Source organism: Tursiops truncatus, chromosome 2 (genome assembly GCF_011762595.2).
Source record: "Tursiops truncatus isolate mTurTru1 chromosome 2, mTurTru1.mat.Y, whole genome shotgun sequence".
Classification (NCBI taxonomy): domain Eukaryota; kingdom Metazoa; phylum Chordata; class Mammalia; order Artiodactyla; family Delphinidae; genus Tursiops; species Tursiops truncatus.
In genome coordinates, this window is record NC_047035.1 from 65,815,765 (window position 1) to 65,839,113 (window position 23,349).

The window sequence follows — 23,349 nt, forward strand, 5'->3', positions numbered from 1 at the left end:
GCAATGTCAAAGTAAGTGAATTACAGCCATATTCAGTGAGATGAATGAATCTTGGCATTATAATGTTAAATGAAAAAGAAGTCCTAAAAGATAACATACAGCATGATTACCTTTTAATAAGTTTAAAAACAACTAAAATTAAAAATATTCTTTCTTACTAGAGGAAAGCAAGGAAATAAAGAACATGGGATTCAGGATCATGATTATCTTAGGTAAGGATAGAAGGGGATGGAATAGGGCTGGGAAAAACACATGATGAGGTATACATCACCATCAAGATCCTGCCTGTTGTTTGGAGTAGGAAAGTCTCTATTTATTATTTTATTTTAAAAATAGCTAAATAAAATAAGAGTCAGGCATAAATGTAGTGAGTTTAATGAATGGTGATACTGAAAACATAAACATGCTTTGAAGAAATAAAAGAGCAAAAAGCATGTGATAATCTCTGGTACTTTTGAAAGAAAAATTCTATGATTATTTTCAGGCACTAAGATGCACATGGTAAATAATGAATTAGGGGTAGTGAATATTCCCTAGTGGCTACAAAGTATTTGTTAGCAAACGACTAGAACTCTTTAAGAATTATTCAATGATTTGGAAGCCTAGAGATTTTTCTCTGTCTCTCTCTGTGTCTCTTAATCTCTTTTAAATTTGTTACAAGGACCTAGCTGAAGATAATGTTGAGGACACTGTATAAGCCTAAAGCATAAAGCTAATATCATTTGGCAGCACCCAATTTTTATGTAACATCTTTGGGCTTATAATGTTGAGATTTCTATCCTTTACGAATGCACCATTACAAAAAGTAGAAATAATGATTTACATGTATGAACTCATAACCGCATAAGATAAATATTACCAGCATCCCATTTTATAGATGAAGAAACTGAGGCACCAGGGATCATACAAGAAATATGATCAAGGTCACACGACTGACTGGGGCCATTAACCAGTTCACTAAAGCTGCGATATAGATACTATAGAGAGAAAATAAATTTCACAACATCTAGCCTACTGATGACCGGGATGTTTTATATGGTACCTGTTAAGTTCAAACAACACAGAGGGAAATATCTGAAGACTCCATCTCCCTGCAATGGGGGGGTTAGAGTGAAACAAGCGGAGGTGAAGTAACAAATCATCTGGATGTTAGATTTTAGATAGTGAAACCCATTTGCCTTGGCAAGAGACTTTTTAACTTCTGGTTTTAACTTCAACTCAGTGGCAGACAAGGAGTTCAAGTAAAACAGTGTGTAGATGTGTAATGCAGACAGTTTACTGAGAAGTACTGTGGTCTTACCTTGGAGGGGGCCTCCTCTTGGGTTATGCAGGTGAGCAAGGGGGGCCTGTCTGTCTGGCAGAGGGAAGGTGAACTACATATGACTACGTTCTCTGATATGCAGATTGCTGGAAGACTGCAGAGCAGAATGTGAGATGACTAAAACCTGGTCCTAGAAGGCTTTGAGAAGAAATAGTTGCTTGGTCTCAAGAAGTTCTTTCCTTCTGGATTTTCCCCTTTCTCCTCTTTCAGATCTGTTAAGCCAGCAAATTCATGTTTGCAACCCCAAAGCCTTGGGCTGACACCAGCCAGAGTTCGAATAATCACTGCAGTTACAGGAGGGTTCAAGCAGTACAGGCCAGTGTGGCCAATGAGAACAAAGATTTCAACTTTAAACTGCTTTTGAATAGATATTGTGTAAACCATGGGAACAAACGCTTCTTCTTCATGGACATACAGCGAACACGTACACAGCCATGTGGCTAAGTTTGACATTTTTCTAGAGTGGAAAATGCCTCTAATGTAGGAAACACTTTTACTTTATTTCTTCCTTCCATAAATAGTTGATTCTTTCATGTGTAAAAATTATGTTTCCTTTTGTTAGCATTAATGGTCTTATCTTAAATCATGTGTTTTTATCATATCAATTTATGGAAGTATTTTTAGCCACATTATTTATAGAACATTTAGGTCTGCCTTTCAAAGTCCTCAGTAATCTTTAGTGTTTGCTGGTCTGCTTTTAATTTATCAAAGCCCTCCTTCAACAGGCGTTGCACAAAACACACAAGCAGCAGAGATTTCCCCTATACAATGTGTATTTGATACGCTTAATGTTCATCTTTATACACACACAGACGTTGGCATATAAGAAATGTGGAGGGTGCCTATAAATTCAAGGAAACATTTAAGAGCACAGTGATACATAGATACACGGGTATAATACTTTACGTACTCGATAAATATTTTATCCCTACCATAAAGAAAGCTTTTTATAAACTTTGATTGTTTTTTATTACCTTAAAGTATTGCAGTTGTTTCTCAGCATTCATTGTTCCTTCCTTTTCTTGTCTCAGACAGGAATTGAAGATGAAAAGCTCTGTATCTCTTAGCCACCCTTTCAGTTCTTTGATCCTGACCTCCAGCTGCCTTACCAGGCTTCCGCTTTCAGGAGAGAGCAGGTCACGTGCACCCGACCCACTGTGCCCTGCCATTGTGTCCTGGATCTTCTCTCCTAGGGTTTTCTAATGCATCAGATTAAAAACAAAAACAAAAACAGCAAAAAACAAAAACGTTGATTAGCATAGGTACCAAATACGTATCACAGTTTGGCTGGTGACAAGAGCCACCTGGAAGGTGTCTGCTGCACCTCCCACCTCACAACTGACATTCAGTTCAGATTAGCTCAATGTTCCATTTAGGATTTGATTCTTGAGCCGTGGGTGTTGTTCTGACTACCACTAGAGGCTTACGAAGACGTCATTCACTTCTAATTTCCTCTAACAGAAAGGAGCTTTGACCCAAAAGTTCACCATGGTCACTGATAAAAACTCATTTCAATTCTCATGAAAGGAGTTTACAGTAAAAATTCTCTGCAAAAAATTTTCAGGAGATAGAAGTTTGAGTTTAATCAATATACTAAAGAGGCCAAGAGTAGACTATGCATGGAGAATTCAATTCCTTTTTTTTTCCTTTTTTTTTTTTTTTGTTTTGTGAGGTACAATTCCCTAAACCTTATGACACAGGACTGTTAAGAAGGGGTAGCCTCCTTGGTGCTGTTGATTTTACCTGACCTAGAAATTGTTCAACCCTTCAATTCTTCCCACTTTGCATTTGTGGATGCTAGACTTTCTAAAATATGTGTTAAAATAAGCCCCAATCCACTATGCTAGAAGCCTGCTTAGATGAACCACTATGGCATGAAGGTAAGTCAGGAAAGGCTTTTTTTTTTTTTTTTTTTTTTTTGGTGGAAAACACTCTGGAGAATCAGGACGAGTTAATGTATAATGATGAATTAAAGCTACAAAAATAGGCTTTAAAACACAAATAAAATTAAGTCAACAAACATTCATCTGCTGTGTAGTGTTCCGTAAATGGTATCTTTAGGAGAAAAATCGCCTTTCGTGGCAACACCCTTGTATTTTCATGGTGCAAATATTGATAATTTGAAGACCCTCAGTGGAATCCAGATTTAGCTATTGTTTTTATGCTGTAACAAAAGTAGCAGCAGGAGGTGAAATCAATGCCCTTGGAGGGTAGGGTCACAAAAAAGAATTTATTGCCACTTTTTTGTTCTGGAACAGTTTGCAATCATAAATTCTTCATAAACAGAATACTTCAGAGAATGGTCCATCTTCATAAATATACGACAGAGGACATCAATTTCATTTAATTCACAATTTGTGTCAGCACAGCAGATGCCAATGCCTGCCTTGATAGGGTTGTTTAATATGCAATTGAGACAGAGTAATATGCAGCACAGGGGACAAAATTTCACAGATTAAACTGTACGCACCACTGACATTTCATTCTAATGCATTTCCATTCCACACTGTTCACCTTAGATGAAAGTAATATTAAAAACCATATCCCTCTATTTTACTATTGTTAGAAGTTAAAATCCTTGTCTTTAATTTTTTTTCATGCCAATTAAAATGTAATCATGCCAATTAAAGCAGTATGTCTGGTGGTGGTAGTGTAGCACAGGTTTTGTTAAAATCTTCCCAGCACCCTTCTCTCCCCAGAAATCATTACAAAACTCTGCGTACTGCATTCGAATGATATTTTTGTTAAAATGACAACCATTTTTAAGGTATCTGCCTCATAAAGGATAGCTAAATATTCTGTTTCTTTTTTTAATGTTATCTTGATTTAAAATTTTTGTTTAGGGAGCTATGTACATGACATACTTCAAACAATTTTCCAAAAAGATTATTGTTAATTATTTATCGAATTAGAAATAGATATGTGAAAATACAGCACAGGCAGACTATCGCTTTATCTATCGAGCATATAAAGTTGCTGCTCTCATCTATTTAGTAAACAGTCTTTTAAAATGTCAGACACTAACCGCATTTCTCCTGTATGAGATCAATGAATCCTGTAGAATTTAGTAGGTTCTGATTTAAATCACCATATTATAAAATGAAAGCCATTAATTACTATTGAAAAGTAATGTAACAATAGGTCAGAGTAAAAACTTTTAACGTTTTAAGTTACTTTGCACGGTTGCAGAGTGTGGTGAATTTAAATGAGAAAGCAAGGATTTCAACTTGCAGTTTTTTAATCACCTAGATTAAGCTGGCATAAACTGAACACTGGCATTCCTCCAAGTCATCAAGGTACATGGAGAGCTTTTTATTCAAAATATTTTTGGAGTATTATTTCTTTAAAAATTAAAAGGCAGGAAAGGGAAGGCATGCAAAATCATGCTCCATAACTGACACCACCCATACTTAGCTGTTATAATTAATCATTTAAGTAATTGACAAATTTAGCTTACCCTTGATTTGAAGTGAAGGCAATTTAGGAGAGAAGTTGATGAAAAAATACAGTTTAACCTCTCTCTCTCAGCTGTCTTCCTACAAAAGGACAGTACTGTCTCCTGCACAGTGCCATCCTGGTCTCTGGATAACAGAATCTCTATATTGCCTTTTTGCCAGATTCTTGCATCTCAGTCTTTGGCTGAGACCCAGCCCATCATTGCGTGAAATGAATTACATGAAACTTTTTTTTTTTTTTTTTTTTTTGGCTTTTCTTAAAAGTGAGCTGGAAATTGAGGCACAAAACAGAGGCCGATTTAATTCTGCAATTCAGATTTGGGTCAAGTTTGCATCTTTGTTTTTGTGGCTTTAGTGTGACTTGAAAGCTATAGTGACAACTCCACTTTTCATCTGAAGGGTACAGTAAATAGTTAAACAGTGGATGTCTCTAACATGTACCTTCAGAATAAATTCTATTAACATTCATTCAAGCATGACAGTCAGTGTATATCAGGATATACTGTATTATAGTTGACTTGGTGCATGCCCATAATACATGGCGTATTTTACTTACCTTTTTACGTATTAAAGAACCAAAATTATTAAAAATCTGAGAGAAGACAAGTTCAGAGTAAAAAAAAAACAGAAGAGGAAAAGCTGTGTTTTTCCCCCATAATAGCATGAATAGCTTGTTAGAAATGTAGGTAGTGAATTGAAAGAGAGAGATATTTGTGCCTCAAATTAGAAATCAGACAGGGTGCTTCACAAAAAATGTACACATAACCTACAAACAGTAATAAAAATGCAAATACCCCAAGCAGTTCCCATTTTTCATTAATTGAATCCACTTTTTCAAGGAGATCATTTGGTAGTAAAACGCCACCTTTCTTCAGAGCTTCAACCTTACTAAGCAGCTCCGTCTTTTTCAGGTCCCTGATGGACATTTCCACACTGTATCGCTAAAACGGGAAGAGAAAAAAAGATACCATTAGGGAAAGAGGTGTTCTTAGAAAATCTTTGAGCACAGAGTTAGTGAGGCTCATGGGTGTTAAAAGTTTGTGTTTCCAATAAAATTAATGGGGAGGCTAAACTAAGAAACTTGAGTAGTTGAGAAAAATTGCTGAAAACAGTTAAAAATATACAAATTTCTCACATATACACAAACATCCAAGGTATTCCATTTAGTTGACTACGATTTATGTCTTTCCAAACTAAAGTTTGTACACACATTTGATCTTTATCTTAAAATACTCCAAATAGGAACATACCTGGTCTAGAGGGATTTAATATCAAAATTAGTTTTGGCCAACATTTGGCTCCAGAGTACTGCCCATCACCCATCTCTGTCTCCCAAAGGACTAGTCTCAGAGTGGTACAAATAAAATGATCCCTAAAAAGCGTGTAACTTCCTCCTTATCCTATAAGTCCCCTAAATTCTGTTAACTTTTTTTTTTTCATTTTTCTTTTACTTAAAAATTCTGTGTGGGCTTGGAGAAGAGGTACATATAGAGAGGAAAAAACAAAAAACAAAAGAACAGTGTTTTGAGAATGGTTACAAATCTACACTTCCTTATTGATTGCTGTAAAATGTCGCAAACATCACAATCGATTACAGAACTCTCTTCCCGCAATATACGTTGTATTCTAACAAACTGCCAAGTGGGTGTCTCCTAAAGGATGTTTTGCTGGTGATAATAAGTGCTATTTAATGTGACAGTTAACTAGGGTGATTCTCTTCAAATAACTCTATTTGGATAGCTTCATAGTTAGAAAGTCCTATATTATAGGACAACTATAATTGACTATGGATGTAGTTTTTAAATATGCACCTAAAAACAACTCTGAATAGAAAAACTGGATTCTGGTTAGAGTATTAAACATATTTTACAACTTTAGCACATTTCCAAATGTATACTGGCAATCCCTAAACTTCTTTCTTCAATGCATAAAAGTTAGGTTACTGGGGTCCCTGGTAATAATACACCATTGTCCTAACTGAGCTAAGATGAGCACCTTACCAGATCTAATAAGAAATGCTTTTGTCTGGGCAAAGTAGGAAATCAGCACATTCAAAACATGCCCAAGCACTTGGATGATTTTATTCAACTTGAAAACATGATACTGTGTAAGATCCCAAACTAAAATACAATTGGAAGCAGCTTAAAGGAAAAGAAGGTGTAAAATCCCTGTTTCGGTTAATAGGTCCTCAGCATTTTCCTGCATATGTTTGCATACTTTTAGTTTCATATTTTAATCTTTCATTTACACTAAACATGCACATCATTTGTATTATGTAAACTTCTCCAAATGCTAGTCATTTGTGGATCACAGAACAAAATGTTTTAAATGAGGTGATTTAAAGCATTTCGTAGTATTAATGAATGTTGATCAGGGTGTCAGAGTATCCAAAATTACATGAATATGCATAACGAAAAGAATCAAGGGTTGCTTTAGAGCTCTTCCAGAATTTGGCCTGTGATACATGGGAATTCTGATTGTATTTTCTAATGGCAGGCAATTACCAAGACCACATTACTACAACACTTATAAAACACACTGTCCACTCGAGTTTTCTGGACTCAACACTCAACAAGTATTCTAGAAACCTAAATAGTGTTTTATTTATCAGAGTAATGATTGGAGGAGAGGGCAATCTGCTTTATGTAAGCAGAGTTCCATCTAAAGATGATATGGCTGACAAAGATTTACATAATTAATTTGGTAAGACTTCTTTGACATAATATTGGGGGAACTAGCATTTCAAGCAAGTAGAAGAATCCTATTCAAATCTTTTGCTTATGCCATGTGCATTAATTGACAGAGGGAGTCCTCCAGCTGTGCCACCCGGGATCAGCCTCGACCAGTTACCACTTTCACTTGTAACAAGCTCACCTCCTCTCGTTACCCCAACTTTGAACAGCTCCTCCCCAGCAGATCAGTCAAGAAAGACAACAGTTTAAATGTGTCCCATAAACATCATAGTCTTGTAATAATAAAAATATTAAAAACAATTAATTTAATTTTAGACATAATAAAATAATTTTCTCTATGAAATCTAGTACTGGTAGTCACGGCAACAGCTATTATAAAAGGTTATTACATTAAAAAACTTGTCTTTAAGTATGCTCTCTGTCTTTGTCACCATGTAACCTACTGTATAAACAGACTGATGAAAGATGTGATTGATGGACAATGCCTTCAAACTATAAGAGCTAAGAGAATACAGCTAATTGTTAGATGTATTGGTATGTGCGTGAGAGGTAATAGAATGTCATGTAATTTAAGATGAAAATATTTATTTTAATGTTTGAAGCACTCTGAAGGTTGAATCTGATATAATTTAGGGCCTCAAGCTGTATATGTCATCATGCCAGAGGGTTATATTTTTGTTGACGTTAGTATGTTGCTTTTCTCTCTCCAACATTTTCAGAAGCATTAGAGAGGGACAATCAACTGTCAGCTCTATCAGTTCTCGGTCATTCTATCAAGTAGGGCTACTTTAGCCTGTGGTGAGAAAATAATTTAGTCTTCATATTCATTCCGTCCACAGCAGTAAGTGAGCAGAGGTTGCCCCACTGTGCCCTGTAGTCTAGGGATGTTATGATATAGACTACTCTTCAATAGTCAAAAATGAGATTAACAAAGTTAAAGTCAGATGGCTTTTCTTGAGTGCTAAGGTAAATAAGCATCCAGTATTTAATTTCCCCACAGCACCTGCTGTGGGCCTGTCTAGTCAAAAATAAAATATATTCTATTGAAAGGGCGTATTTACATTATTAAGTGTATTTGCTTGGCCAATTCAATTTTGACTAATGAAGCCTCCTAATAGATACGTGAATGATCTAAATTAAAGACACAGGCCACTCCTATTCTAAATGCCACTCCTGTGTGTATATAGAGATATATAAAGAAACCATTAAAAACCGAATTAAAAATAACCACAAACACTAGCTCATTTTTAAAGCTAAGAGTTAAAGAAGTTTTTAGAAAATTCTTATTCAGTGCTTCCTTTTTAAAAGCACAAATACTAAAATTGAATTATAAAACAAAGTCAGCCAAAACAGGACTTCTGAAGTAAATAAAATTAGAAATGCATGAAGACTTGATTGAGATAACTTTTTTGACAGTTATGCTAAAGGGATTTTTCCCCCCAAACCTTTTTTTTCCTTTTTTTTTTTATTTTTTTTTTTTGTTAAAAATCACACCGAAAATTCTGCCCAAATGGAGACTGGAACAATGCCTTGAAACAGTGTTAATTGTCACCATGGAAACCAGAAGAATAAGCCATTTTGAAACTGGTATAGAAGGCACACATTGAGCAACTCAAGCATTTTTCTGCCTCCCTCAATGTTAAAGAACAAGATGCCTTGTCACGGTGAGGTCAGAGAAAGAAAGCGTCATGAAAGGGATGTCGATGCTCACCGTCTAGTAAGTAAAAAAATAAAAAATAAACTACATACAGCTAATGCTACAAGACTCTACCCAGTGAATCTTTTTGAAATACAAAGATCATCAAAAGATGGCCAGGATTGGGGGATGGATTCCACCTAAGCAAAACTTCAGGGCTATATTATGTGAACCTTGCCCCCAAAGCTCCCTGGGAATTCTGCTGTTGTAATAAAACTTCAGAAGAGGAAAGAAAAAAGGCAGCATGATGGAATTCAAAATAATGCTCTAAAAAGCACACAGAGAGATTAAGACATCCATTGTAAGACTTTTGTATGGTGCTTCTGTTGGTTATGCTGAAAAGAGACCAGACATTGCTGAGCGGAGAGTGAAGTTTTGGCTACGAAAAACACAAGAATTAAACCAAAGAATTTTCTTGATTATTAGAATAGGGCTGTCAGATGCTGTATCTTCAGGGTTTGAGTATTTACATCTTACACTGTTCTTTAACTGGGCTTCATGTGATTTTATATGAGGAAGAGTAAAAGCAAGGAAAATGATCTAGTTATTATAATTACAGTTTGATTATCCTTCCCAGTGCAAAGTAATACCATAAACACCTGTATATCCAGCATAATCCCCTTTCCCATAAACACACAACAGGTAGAGAAAATACACTGAGAAAATAAAATGTAGTATAGTCTATCAACAAGAAAGCTTATGCTAGGAACACACCAAAACGCCAAACCACTGGTAAAATTATGCGTGAAAATATGCATTTTTGCACAAAAATGCAGGGATGTGTCCGTCTATGACTCCCGTATTGTGTTTTCGGGCTAGTGTTTGCCCTCCTCATGCGAGGCTTCATGGTGGCCCCTCAGCAAGTCCATGCCTAATGCCATTCAGTGGTGAACAAAGAGTCTTTTTATATGAAAGTCCAGGGTCCACAGCTCAGCTGTACATGCTGAGTGCAGGAATCTGCTAGAGGCCAGTGTCCCCTTTGCAGCAGTTCTTGCACTGCCCCCTTTTTCAAGCACCAGTGTCCAGCATCTCACAATGCATGTGATGTTTCACATGGAGCCAATATCACCAACACTTAGGGAAGATGTTCAAGACTGAAGACGAGGGTTCAAGCCCAAGACAAACAATAAGTTTGTCTTATTGTTTTGTCAAAAGTCTTTATTTCTTGCAAATTCCTTGTATTTTACCATTAGCAATTTATGGCGAATAACTGCACAGAGAAATTATAAAGACTCCTATAATTGTCCTTGTAAATTGATAACAGGCTTTCTTGATTGGGATAAATCTGCTTGCTGAGCCTTTGGAAAAATTAAAAAGTGCAATGTCATTTAAAATTGCCAGAACTCACACAGCAAATTACATCTGAGGTTAAGAATTGAGTTTTCCCCCCTCTTCTAGCTTATTTCATTTGCATGATCTGGAAATCACATTACATTGGCCATGTATTGTTAATTGGATATAGATTGCATTATCTTTAATATAAATCAAACTACAAATATTAAAATGAATTGCAAATTCCCTAATAGAAGATCATAAAACAATCTTTTTTAAAGTATCCCCCATTAATAATTTAATTCCAATTATATCACTCAGAAAACTTAAGTAGGAAACCTGGCAACTTATTTCTCCAATCATTCCTTTTACATAACAAATACCTAAGGCTTTTTTAATAAATACCCAGAGCAAAATTCACTGTTAGAGAACAAAAATAACAAACAGCCATGACTGAAAACTTTTCAATGCCAATTTTAAGTAAAATACTGCATAAGAACACCAAATCTGCCTGTCTTGTCCCTTCCCTACCCAGGTCTAGGGTGAGAAAAAAGTCTCCTACTAGAAAAGATTTACTAAGTTTAAGAACTATTGTAATCATACTCTGAAATTATAAAATTGATTATTATTCTTCTATTTATTTCTTAAAAGGTCCTCTAGCCCCTTAGATTTTTCTATAAATTTGATGTCTTTCTGAAGTCTCTGCATGGCCTTTAATGAGTTTATATTAAATATTTAATACTGTTTAGGGCATATCCACTACTACCAAAAACAGTTATATTCCCAGCAGTCCCACTGTTTCAGGCAGAGGACTTGATTGATCCTCCTAGCCTGAATTGAGTAGAATGAAAAGAAGCAGTTGGAAAATAGCTGCAATCATTTAATGCAGATGACCTCTGACAGCCTCGCAGCTCTTCTATCTGAACAGAAATTTGCATGGGGTCTCTGTGCAGAGGAACAATGTAACCTAAATGGTAGACAATCTTTATTCTAATGAAGTGGGTGTCAAGGTCAATGTAAAACCGCAATGATAAATGGTACACCACTAGGCAAGAGAAGTTGCATAGCCATTGTAGTGCTTTCACATTAATTGAAGACTGAAATGCACTGCGTGAAAAGCACAAGCCTCTCTTTTCACCAAAATGTGTTAATGCGCCAATGCTGAAATGATTTCAAGATGTTTGCCTGTTGACATGTATCTTATTGCAAAAATAACGTAAATATGAAATTATGGCACAAAATGGATATTTTTAGAATTTAGCTTTTTCCCTGAATATAATTACAAAAATCTAAATGAAATATCTCCAAACAACATACTGACACCTAATGTAATTCCTTTGATCCCCCTTCCTTTTCTTCTTCTATTTAGACCTGTCTTTAATTAGTTTCAACCAGCCACCTTTTATAGACCCTTCGATGGGTACTTTCATACTGAGCTAAGTGTAAAACAGGACCGAGTAGAGGAGAATCATTCAAATATATATATTTTCCCTCTTACTTCTAAGTTTTCTACTTGGTCTGTCGTTAAGATCTTCAGGTGTTGTCTGTCCTGAATAAAAGTGTAATGAAAAGCCCATGGTTTGCAAAAGAAAATAGCTATTTTCTAGCATGAGAACTAGAAAACTATAATCTGGTTGTTTGACATAGCCAAAATGACTACACAGCAATAATTACACCACTTCTTCAGTTGATCTAGCAATTCTGTGGCAGTCAATATTTTTCTTTATATGAAAATAAGGACAGTAAGCTGCTTTTAAAAAATCCTGATCTATTTAAGCCTGTGAAGGGAACATTGTTTGCTAATACACTCATTAGCAACCAAGCATTTTAAGTTCATCAATTAAACAGGAAATGGAGTTGCACCGTTAGCCACAATTTGCTAAAATACTGATAAGAGCATATTGCTAACCATTTGAGAAACATTTCCAGGCTCAACCCATAATATGTTATAAACTGGATGCATTTTTATGGTTGACATTTTTTTCTGATTCCGGTAGACTCTGTGATACAGCCACCTTTCACAACACTAAGCTTCCTGCTACAAATAGATTTTAATAATGGAATTACAGTTATACTAGTCAAGAATGGTCTGTAGGTCTTTCGGTCTGCAGTCTCGGTGAATAGAAGGCTATTGGTACGATTTACTGTAAAATAACTGATATTGCTTGTTTGAAAGTCTGATGTAAAAACAAACCGTCTCAAATAGAAATCGACATTCCTGAAATGGTAATTCAGAGAGAAAAAAATCTCAACATGAATAAGGATAGTGAAAAAGGAAAAAAAGTTACCGATGAAACTGTTTAAAAAACTGTACAGCTTCATCTGCGTGTGATTTGTCAGGTCTGAAGCTTTGACGTGCCCAAGGGGCAGACCCCAGCGGGGAGTGGGCTGCCGAGCTAAATAGCTGTGAAAGAAGTCTTAATGTAGGATGGAATTCAAACTAACCTTGACATGACCTCGGGAAAAATATGCAAAAAGTAAAATGAATGCACTCTGCAAGATACATCCTAATTTTGTGGTGGAGCTGGTTAGTTTTACAAACATAACTGAGACCTTAAAAGAAAAATAGAGAGCTAGTAAAAGGGGAAAACTTTGGAATTCAGGCAAAAAAAAAAAAAAAAAGATGTAAGCAGGCATGATGTGTTACGGTGAAGGCATGTGAACCATTTGGAAAGAATCCAAATAAAAACCCACACCGAACAATATTGTTGTCAGCCTGTCTATTCAGGAAAATTGGTTTTTTTAGGTTGAATATAAATGACACAAAGCCAAGATTACATCATTGCATTACAAAGTCTGTTGTGGCTTTTAGCTGAACAAGCCCCATGGATCTATTGGTTTAGGACAGTAATTCAGTAAGGAGGTTTTAATGTGTTATTTTTCCTCCAGTGTCAATAAAAAATAGAAGAATTTAAGAAAGAAATATCGTGAAGGCTCTCTGGTCTCTTCCTTGCTTTTGATCCATATTTGATAAGCCAAACTCAAATTTTAGTTGATGCACTGAGTCTTGATTTGACTTTATTGTAAATTTTGCTGTTTTGAAGTGATCGGCTTAAGGAGGAAGGCATTTGTTCTAGCTCCCCAGCCAAGGACTGGCTAACTCATTGGATATACAGAAATTTTAATTGAGTGTCAACTTGTGCAGAGATTCAATCCTATTACCTTCTCGATGCAATTTTGGAGCAATACCAGTTATTTACTACACTACTAACCAGACTTTAAACATAATTAAATTGCTAAGAACATACACCCCAAATCTAATGACTTAAATCCCTACAGCAAGGATGTGGATCCCTGGATCAGGTATATAAGCTTCTATTAGATTTTCATAAGCATAAAGTGAGCAGAAGGATGCAATCATTTAGAAGTACAGAAGTACAAGGAATTTTGCTAAGAACCTGTTGAACAGCCATTTGTAAAGATCACTGCTTAATAGATATGTCATGCCATAGGGCCCTTTTTTTGGTTTAGTCTTATTCACTATTTTTATTAGTGAACATATTTGTATATGGCATGTTGATTAGATTGCCAGATTATACTAATCTCATTTATGAATAAAGAAGAATAAATATTTTAGCTCAGATATCATAAACTCAAGCACCTACAGGTAGTGGTATACTAGTAAGCTGGCTCCCTGGGGGAGTGATTTCCCTGGTGTAAATATTCCCATCATGGTGGATTCCAAGCTACCAATGGTTGCTACTGCTGGCAAAATTCCTGAATGTTTGACAATCAGCTCTCAAAAGCTAGAACTAACCAGATCCAGCAGCCCACTACCTGGCATCTAGTGTACAGGAGTTGAGTATAGATAAGTCATCTTCTATCTTTCATACTCTAACTATTGCTAGGGTCATAGAAAGAGAGAACTATTGATATTTTTCTCTACTAAAAGAAAATGCATAAATGTGATGATTACTAACATTTGATTCCAGTCAAGGGAAAATAAGAGGAAGTAGTGTGGATTACAGAGGACAGGAGAGCACAAGTTTCTCTACTCAGCTCTGCCAACTGTTCCTGTGTAGGAATATGGCTTCAATATGGCTTCTGTATGGCCAGGTACACATCTGAAGAGAAGACAGAATGTATATTTTTATGTGAAATCTTATAATTTTTATGTTGAATTAAAAATTTTTAACACTGTACACGTCAACCTACGTCTCTGAGTTAGATCTGAATTTGCAGGCAACTATTTTGCAGTGTCTCTTTTAGACGATGATACTAGACTCCAAAGAGAACACAACATGCTGGCATAGTAGATGAAACTGAAGAAGGAGATAGGACAAATATCAAGCCAGACAGAGTTAATAACCATCCCCTCCCCTCACAAAAAAAAAATAGAAATACAGAAATTGCACAAAGAATGGAGGTGACTAGGTTTCAATTGTCTTTAGGTTCAATGAGTCAACAGACAGTGGAAGGAATGTAAAAAAAAAAAAGAAAGAAATATATTCGGGGCTGAACTGAGACAAACCCAGGGTCAAAAAAAAAAAAGAAAGGTAGCAGACAGGTCAGCTTGACTATGGTTTACTAGGCCCAAACCTGTAGTCCTTGTTCTCGTTGGGTTCCATGTTCCGAGAGGGACCTAAGCAATGTATTAAATATCCAAAGGAGAGCACTTAAGGAAGGGAGAAGATTCAACACTTCTCCAGGGAGCAGGCTGTGGAAGAAGCCAGAGGTAGATATTCAGCCGAGAGATAAATAAGAGTTGAATATGACAGAAGAGAGGGAAAAACATGTTAGCAGATTTGGAATATTTACAGGAGTGAATAGAAAACATTAATTTGTTTCATCTGACCTCAGAGGTTAAGCCTGGGATCAAAGACTGAAGCACAAGAAGAAAGAAAGCTTGGGCGATAGTGAGTTCACACTCACCAGACTTACTTAGGCAGAGACCAGAAGTCTACCTAGTTGGGATATTTTATGGGATAATGAGGCACTGAATGAGGATTGGTCTAGAAGATAGTCTAGAATTCCTCCCTATTTTAGAAAGTTGAGCTTCTTTGGGCCCACATTTACCAGATGAGCCATAACAATCACGTTATTATGTGCAGAAGAAATGCCAAGACTGAAAAACAGCAAGTTAAGGAGAAGCTGTCACTTGCTGGAAAGAGACTCAGATATAAGATACTCATGCAGAGAAACCCAGGAGACCAACAGCGGAGCAAAGACACAACCACATAAAATGTAAGCTATACAATCTAAGCTCAAATACAGAGAACAAAAAGAAAAGGCAAGGTTGACTGAAATATTCTCAAATCATCTTCAATCTGTCCTACTTTAGAGGCATATTTGATGAATTCCTGAACTTAAGGAAACCTTTTGGGTCCTGTTTTTGACTAAATATTTTTAGGATATAGGAAACTTCTACTATACAATTTATGCAGTTAGGCCCATATTTCAAGAAGTCCTTCCTGTAGATATTTTAAAGACAAACTTCACAAATACCACTCTCAAAAATTTTCTTCCATTGATATATATCAGAACTTTCTCTAGCAGATATCTAGGAAACGTGTTATAACTCTTGCTACCAGCAGTGTGGGCATAATGGCAATTTCTCCTACATGCTATGAAACTTCATGGTTCTGCTGTATTATGTCGAAAATCTGCACATCTCAATGGGTTTTCTGTTCATTCCAATGCACTTCAGTGACGATGTGGATCATTGCCATAATACATCATGACTGTTCTAATTACAGTTTCATTATGATATACCCTATCAGGGCTGTTGTAATGTCATGTCAGCAAATAGTAAGAATAGTTATGCAATTATGTAATATCTGTTAGAGTATGCAGTGTAGAATGGAAAAAAAAAAAGAAAAAAGACATGAGGAGCAGCAGTTAATGTAATGAAACCCAGTCTTCTCCTTTAAAAAAGTTTCTAATTTAAAATACCATTTCTTTTGTTTCCCATCTCCCAACCTAAACAAATGCCTTCAATCACATTTATTTTTGTTTAATTGGATACTACTATATAATTTAATGGACTGATTTTTTTTAATAAAGCAAAATAAGAAGAGAAAAGGGAAGTCCTTGACTGTAAGCTGTTCTCTGTATGTCACAAAAGAATAAGATTCACCTAATATATGCGACAAGAAATCCAGTAAAAATTTAAGTGTAATAAATTAAAGCCCACTGAGGCTTACTATTATGCAAACTTCAAATACAACGTCACATTCTTCTGTTGCCCTTGATCTCTTGTTGCACATAGAATTTCTTGCCTCATCTCCTAAAACTCAATTGACCAGCTCTGTCTTAAAAAAAACTAAGATAATGAAATGAGATAAAGCATTAGCATCCATATTTACTTCTCTAAATTATGACCATAAGCATTCACTTGCCTTTAGTCCAGCTGCCAAAATATACCCAGATATCTACAAAAATAGAAATCTTGTCATTTGTCATAAATTTGAAGAATAAACTCTCAAAGGATGAGGGCATGCCTTTTTGGTCAACCATGGAGTATCTTGAATATTTGAGGCCTTCAGAAAACACTGAGTCAATGAATAGTTTCTCAAACTGAGTGATACATGAACTGCTTTTTGTTGTTTTAATATACAATCATGGGAGAATTTATATATCAAAGCTTACCCCATATCTTTATAGCTGAATTACAGGCCTGTTCAATGCATTTATAATAGAAATGCTGACGAAGCCTAAAGCATGGATGTGTACAGTTGTGCAGCAGCAGCCATTTCAAATATAGATATATTTTTAGCATTAGGAGGGACCAAGTTTGTTTAAATCTGGACTTTTTTTTTTACAATTGCAAGTAATGTTAATAACACACTGTAAATGTTAAGGCTAAGTGTGCAATGTCAAAATAGATTGAATCTCTCTGAAAATTGGAAATTCAGGCTTTTCAAACGTAATCCAGATGTTTGGCTTTTATTCAGATTTCAAGAAAGAGGGAACTAATATGATATAAAATTCATACATGCATATTTCATTAGTGCCTTTTGTATCACTGAATTAAACATTCTGAAACGTGCTTTTCCCAAATCACATAGAGTTTTAAACTAAAGCAGTTGCCAAGATGTTGCTCACCTCAAACATAACGCCAAATGAATCTCATGAGGAAGAAACTATAGATTTCTTATGGTAACTCTGTTGATAATGTTTCTCCAAAGAGAGTATCCTGCTTTCTCTTTGAGGATGACAAGAAAAATGAGAAGTAGAACACTGTAGCCATTGTAGTGTATCAAAAAGATATTACTGCCGAACATGGTAACTTTGAAAATCTGTGAAAATCAGTGGCCTAAATGAAGGCTGAAAGCACTGTCTCCCATACTGTCATCATCAAAAACAATCTTTTCAAGTTTAGTGCATATGGGCATTCCCTAGGGGCCATGGACTCCAGCACTGAGAAGCATGTCTAGAACTCACCATGAAGGTGTTAAGACAGAGCCAATCAAAACATTTCCAGGGTTGTCTGCTCTGAAAACACAAGAGAAATGCCCTCATACCTTTATGTATTCACATCATGACTTTTCTTTGGTAGGGTGTTTTTAACCTTTCAAAGGGTTTTAACATCTATAATCTTAATAGATCCATAATGCCATGGGGTTCTTCTTGGTGACTGCCTGAGTCCATGTATAATAAAACATTCGATCTCTTAGGCCACTTTTTGAGAGTACTCTGGGTGTCTTCACATCAGATGAGGATGAATGTTGTTTCAGAATTAGGATATAAGCTCCTGCAATGGAGTATATAAGGTCAGGGACCATGTTTTGTTGACCCTCTATCTGCTGTAACTCTAAGCATTATGGCTTAGATATAGAAGGTAGTTGGAAAATATTTATTCATTTGAATTTCTCCTAAAAGACCAGGTGAGCCTGTATCAGGCTGTTGAAATATATGCCAGGTAAAATTATATAGTACACAGAAATGAGTAGCAGGTGATTGCCTTATTTCTCTTTGAATTTAATGCTCAGTAAAACTTATTTGGTTAAATCATCCCGTATAGAATTTTTAGAAACAGTGAACAAATTTAATTGTTTCCCATGGCCAGGAATGGTTAATATAAGAAAAGCTCCTATAAAATGTATCAAAGAAAAGAGGAAGGTGACAGCAGCTCTTTAAATATTTAAGGACACCTTTTATGAGTTCAGTGTTTTCTCACAGCAATAATATTTGATCAGAATGCAAGAGGCTGGCTCCAATTTCTAGTTCTAACACGAGACTGCTATAGACTTAAAAACCTTTCTGTTCTAGCCTCTCTTCTTTGTTTCTTTGGGGTACATGTCCATATTTACCAGACAGAGCTTTTAAGAAAATAAACTTTAAAGATTTTAGACTTTAAGCTTTAAGTACTGTGTCTTGCTTCAGCCTCAAAAAGCTTGACTGTCATTTCAATGGATTTTTCTCTTTTTTGTTCTCCTACGCGGCAAACCCATGGGGAAAGTTAGTAATATCACTTCTGTCTTACGGGTTAAAAATTGATGCACAGACGTTAAGTGACTTGCCCAAGGTCAATAAGACCATGTTAAAAGGCAGAAACAGAATTTTCTGGAAGAATTTCAGCTTAGTTTGCTAGGCCATTCTGTTATTCTTGAAAATGCATCTTTAGATATCAGTCCAGACATCTGAGGAAATTAGTGGGCCCTGGGAGTATAATGTAAATAAAGTCAAGAATGCCATCCAAAGTGACTTTAGAGTAGTCAAAACACAGTTAAGAACCCCACCCTTATAGCTTCTACAGCCAGATTCACTTTGGTGTGGGCTCATCTTCCAAACCTCCATACATCTTTAACAGCATGAGGCTGAGGCTAAAAGGGCAGATAGGAGAGTCCTCACTGTTAGTCATGCCTGTCATCCAGGAGCTCTGGGGTACAGGTAAAAATTTATTAGTATAAACTAAGACTATAAAGAGCAAACCTTGGTTGTGACAACTGCTTTTAACTGCAGTTATGTAAGGGAGTCTACCATAAACATTCAAGTAAGTTTACTAAAACAGAGCATCAAAGAGAAACATACTGTGTTTGTGTGTATGTGTATGTATGTGTATCCAATCACACAAGTGATAAAAGTAAGGAAGAGGATGGAGAGAAGATTTAGAGAACAAAATGAAGGAAATGCAGAGATGGATGGAGAGAAAGTAATACGTAAATAGGGAAAATTACAAAGGTTTAAACAGATGGGGAAACAATAACTAGTCCTCAGAGAATAAACCACAACAACTACATAAAAATAAAAGTATTGCAGAAGAGGAAGAAAATCACAGCTGGAGAGAAGGTCTTTAGTGAATGACTTCCCTGAAATAATCAGATGAAAGAATATGATAATGATGGCTTAAAAAATTGTGTAAGGGCTACAGAAATTCACTAAGACGAGATGAGAACAAAAAGAGGCAGAAGTACCAGGATGTGGCCATTTAGTACAGCTTACATCCATAATAAAGGATCACTTTTCAAGAATAAATAGGTACTAAAATTTGTGATTTCGAGGATTTTCTCTAAGCACCATCGCTAGGGAGCCCCTTCACGGGGCACCATCTTCCCCGTGACTGTTAATTCTGCCTTTGCTATATTGGTGGCTTCCTACATGGTCCAAGGGATGCCGTGTCATATTTCTGTGTAAAATCTGTTCCATTTAAGACAGGGACAATGATATACTCGCCACTTACCCACCACAGATATATTTTAAGAAGTAAATAGGTCAGTTTCTACAAAATTTCAAATCTCTGTGGAAAATGCATCATTAAAAAAAAAAGTCTCTACTTTTAATAACATGACTTTTGTAATAAGATTTTTTTGGTCTGTTACCCATTTGCAAGTAAGAATGCAAATTTCCCATTCATTTTTCTTATATGTCTTAGAAATAAGGTACTATAACTATTGTCTACATTAGAGAGTAAAACAAGTCACACTGGAGGGGAGTCATTGAAAAGGTACTATATATGTATTTTTTTTTTCCCTGATCTTTTAGAAAATATATCAACAAAGCATTACTATTTTTCTCTACCCTTAATGAAGGGAGGAGGGAACATGTTGATATTACCCAGTAATACTACTTCTCAAAATCTATACACACATGACCATTTAATAACCAAGTTCTATAAATATGGAAACAGAAAAGGACCCATGCCAAACATTTTAATTTGTGAACTAATGAGTTTCAAAGAGTTAGGCCAAAAAAAAAAAGAAAATATATGCCTGGAATCAGATTGCCCATTTTTAAACTCTGCTTGCATTGCTTACTAGCTGTGTAATTCTCTACGCCTTAGTTGCTCATCGGGGTATAATATTAATACTTCTTTCATAAGGTTGCTCTGAGGACTGAATGTGCTAATATATGCAATGTCCTAGACAATTCCTATTACATAATAAGCACTATATTCAAGCGTTTGTTCACACTTGATCCAAATGCTGCACGCTAAAAAAAATAACCTGTGGCATAACTTTTCTCACCTCTTTTATGCCCCTAGTTTGTATATTTATGTAAAACTTCCCTTCACTAAATAAAACACTGAATCTAGGAATCAAAATTCAGTAGGAAAAAAACCTTGCCTTTTATTGACTTGCACTGAACACATAGCTGAAAGCTATTGTGATTTGCCATTGGTTTGTTACTCTTCCCCAGTGTGTCTTCCTGATTTTGGTAAAGGCCTAGGAGCATGTCAAACTAATTCCCAAATCTGAGGGGTTTTCCCATATTGCATTCTTCTGCAATGCACCTGTCTCCATTCAACTTATTAAAATTCTATCTGACAAGGTCCAGTTCAAATTTCATTTCTTCTACAAAGGTGTTCTAAGATGAGCACGTTTTTTTTTTTGGTTTGTTTTGGTTTTTTTTTGCGGTACGCGGGCCTCTCACTGTTGTGGCCTCTCCCGTTGTGGAGCACAGGCTCCGGACGCACAGGCTCAGCGGCCATGGTTCACGGGCCCAGCCACTCCACGGCATGTGGGATCTGCCCGGACCGGGGCACAAACCCATGTCCCCTGCATCGGCAGGCGGACTCTCAACCACTGCACCACCAGGGAAGCCCAGCACTTTTTTTATACCACACAAATGTGCTATCTTGGCTGTAATTTCATGTTTTTCGGTTTTATTTTTCTAAATGGATTATAAATTACTATGGAAAAGGATAACCTTCCTTTCAGTTTGTTCTCCATAGAATATAGTAATACCTAACAAATGCTTATTACCTCATCTTCATAGTCAGACAGCATCATTTCTTACTCTTCCTTACTTTTTAAAGTAAGGGTGGAATTATTCAACCATTAATTCCTAATACGTGTATTAGAACATATGGACATATTTAATTTTTAAAATATATGTGAGAAAGGAGAATTAAGGTAGGAAATATCATTGTGTGTAGGCACACAGAAAGTGATGCAAATTTCATAAATTATTAGTGGGGCTTGATACTAATTAGTACAGTTTGGAAAGTAGAAAAAAACTTGAAATCAATGTTTCCCCAAGTAAATATGAATCCGCCTTTAACCAGATAGCTCTCCAGAGAAGTAGCCCCAGTAGGGAATTTGGAATTAGTGTGATCGTCTGTCACCAGGTCTCCCAGGGCTGACTTTGAATTCAAATGTGAGCCTATTCTCTACCAAAATACCCTAGAGACCATTCTGGTCTTTTTGTCATAGACAGCTAAATGCCTTTAGCCATATTTGCCATGACATCCAATGTGACGAATGAAATACAAACCAGGGGTGTACATACCGTAACACAAGCAGAAGGTAAGAACAGGTTGTTCATATGATGTGAAGTGACCCATTTTCAATGGAAATATAAATAAATATATCTATTCTACGCTGTCAAGAAATCTGAGGAACATTTGGTAACTCTGCCTAAAGAAAACGGTAGGAAAATTAAAATATGTGGAAAATAAGATGTCAAAGAGAAAGCTGAACTTCCATAACAGATTTAGCAAAGGACACTGTTGAGAACCTGATTGAATAGCTATGTAAAAAAGAGTGGATATATGTATATGTATAACTGATTCAATTTGCTGTAAGCAGAAACTAACGCAACATTGTAAATCAACTCTACTCCAATAAAAATTCATTTAAAAACAAATGAAATTTTACATAAATCTGAAAAAAAAGAAGAGTTATCTACTACTGAATAAAAGTAAAATGGAAAGGAAAGGGTCCAAGAAGGCTCATAATATATGTATTTATGACTACTATCTGAGATGAACTAAAAATAACATGGCATTCAGAAATTACCACTGTTGGGCTACCCTAGTGGCGCAGTGGTTAAGAATCCGCCTGCCAATGCAGGGGACATGGGTTCAAGCCCTGGTTTGGGAAGATCCCACATGCCGTGGAGCAACTAGGCCCGTGCACCACAACTACTGAGCCTGTGCTCTTAGAGCCCGTGAGCCACAACTACTGAGCCCGTGTGCCACAACTACTGAAGCCTGCGCGCCTAGAGCCCGAGCTCCGCAACAAGAGAAGTCACCGCAATGAGAAGCCTGTGCACCGCAACGAAGAGTAACCCTGCTCACTGCAACTAGAGAAAGCCCACTCACAGCAACGAAGACCCAGCGCAGCCAAAAATAAATAAATAAATAAAATAAATTTATTTTTAAAAAATTAGAAATTACCCCTGTTATGGTAGTTTTCCAAAAAAGTTATATTAATTCAAATATATATTGTTTCCTTAGCTTTGAAATTGTTCCTAAAATCCTGATTTTTGCCAGATTGCCTATAGGCAAAATCAATTACTAATTAGAACAATCTTTGTTTTTTCACCAAAGAGAGAATACTGAAGTTGGAACACACCTTGGAGCTACCTAGTCCATCCCCCTCACTTTACAGATGAAGAAAATGAAACCTGAGAGCATGAGTGTCAGTGCCTAGGGAGAATCCGGCCTCCTTGTGCTTTATCACAGGGCTTTCCAATCTTTTTTTTCCTATCACTGGTCTTTAGTGAAGCTTAAAAATAAGATCAAAGAAC

The 23,349-nt window shown here is 36.1% G+C and overlaps 1 protein-coding gene across 1 annotated transcript in view; it reads right to left on the minus strand.

Annotated features, from left to right (window-relative positions):
* The window catches only part of AKAP6 (A-kinase anchoring protein 6), a 578,687-nt gene that overhangs the window by 87,559 nt on the left and 467,779 nt on the right, over positions 1–23,349 (minus strand). Inside the window, exons 15-16 of the mRNA XM_033851195.2 lie at positions 5,571–5,717; positions 2,296–2,520 (exon numbers count right to left, since the gene is read on the minus strand). Of these exons, the coding sequence (XP_033707086.1) occupies positions 2,296–2,520; positions 5,571–5,717 (372 nt within the window). The remainder of the gene's footprint in view (positions 1–2,295; positions 2,521–5,570; positions 5,718–23,349) is intronic.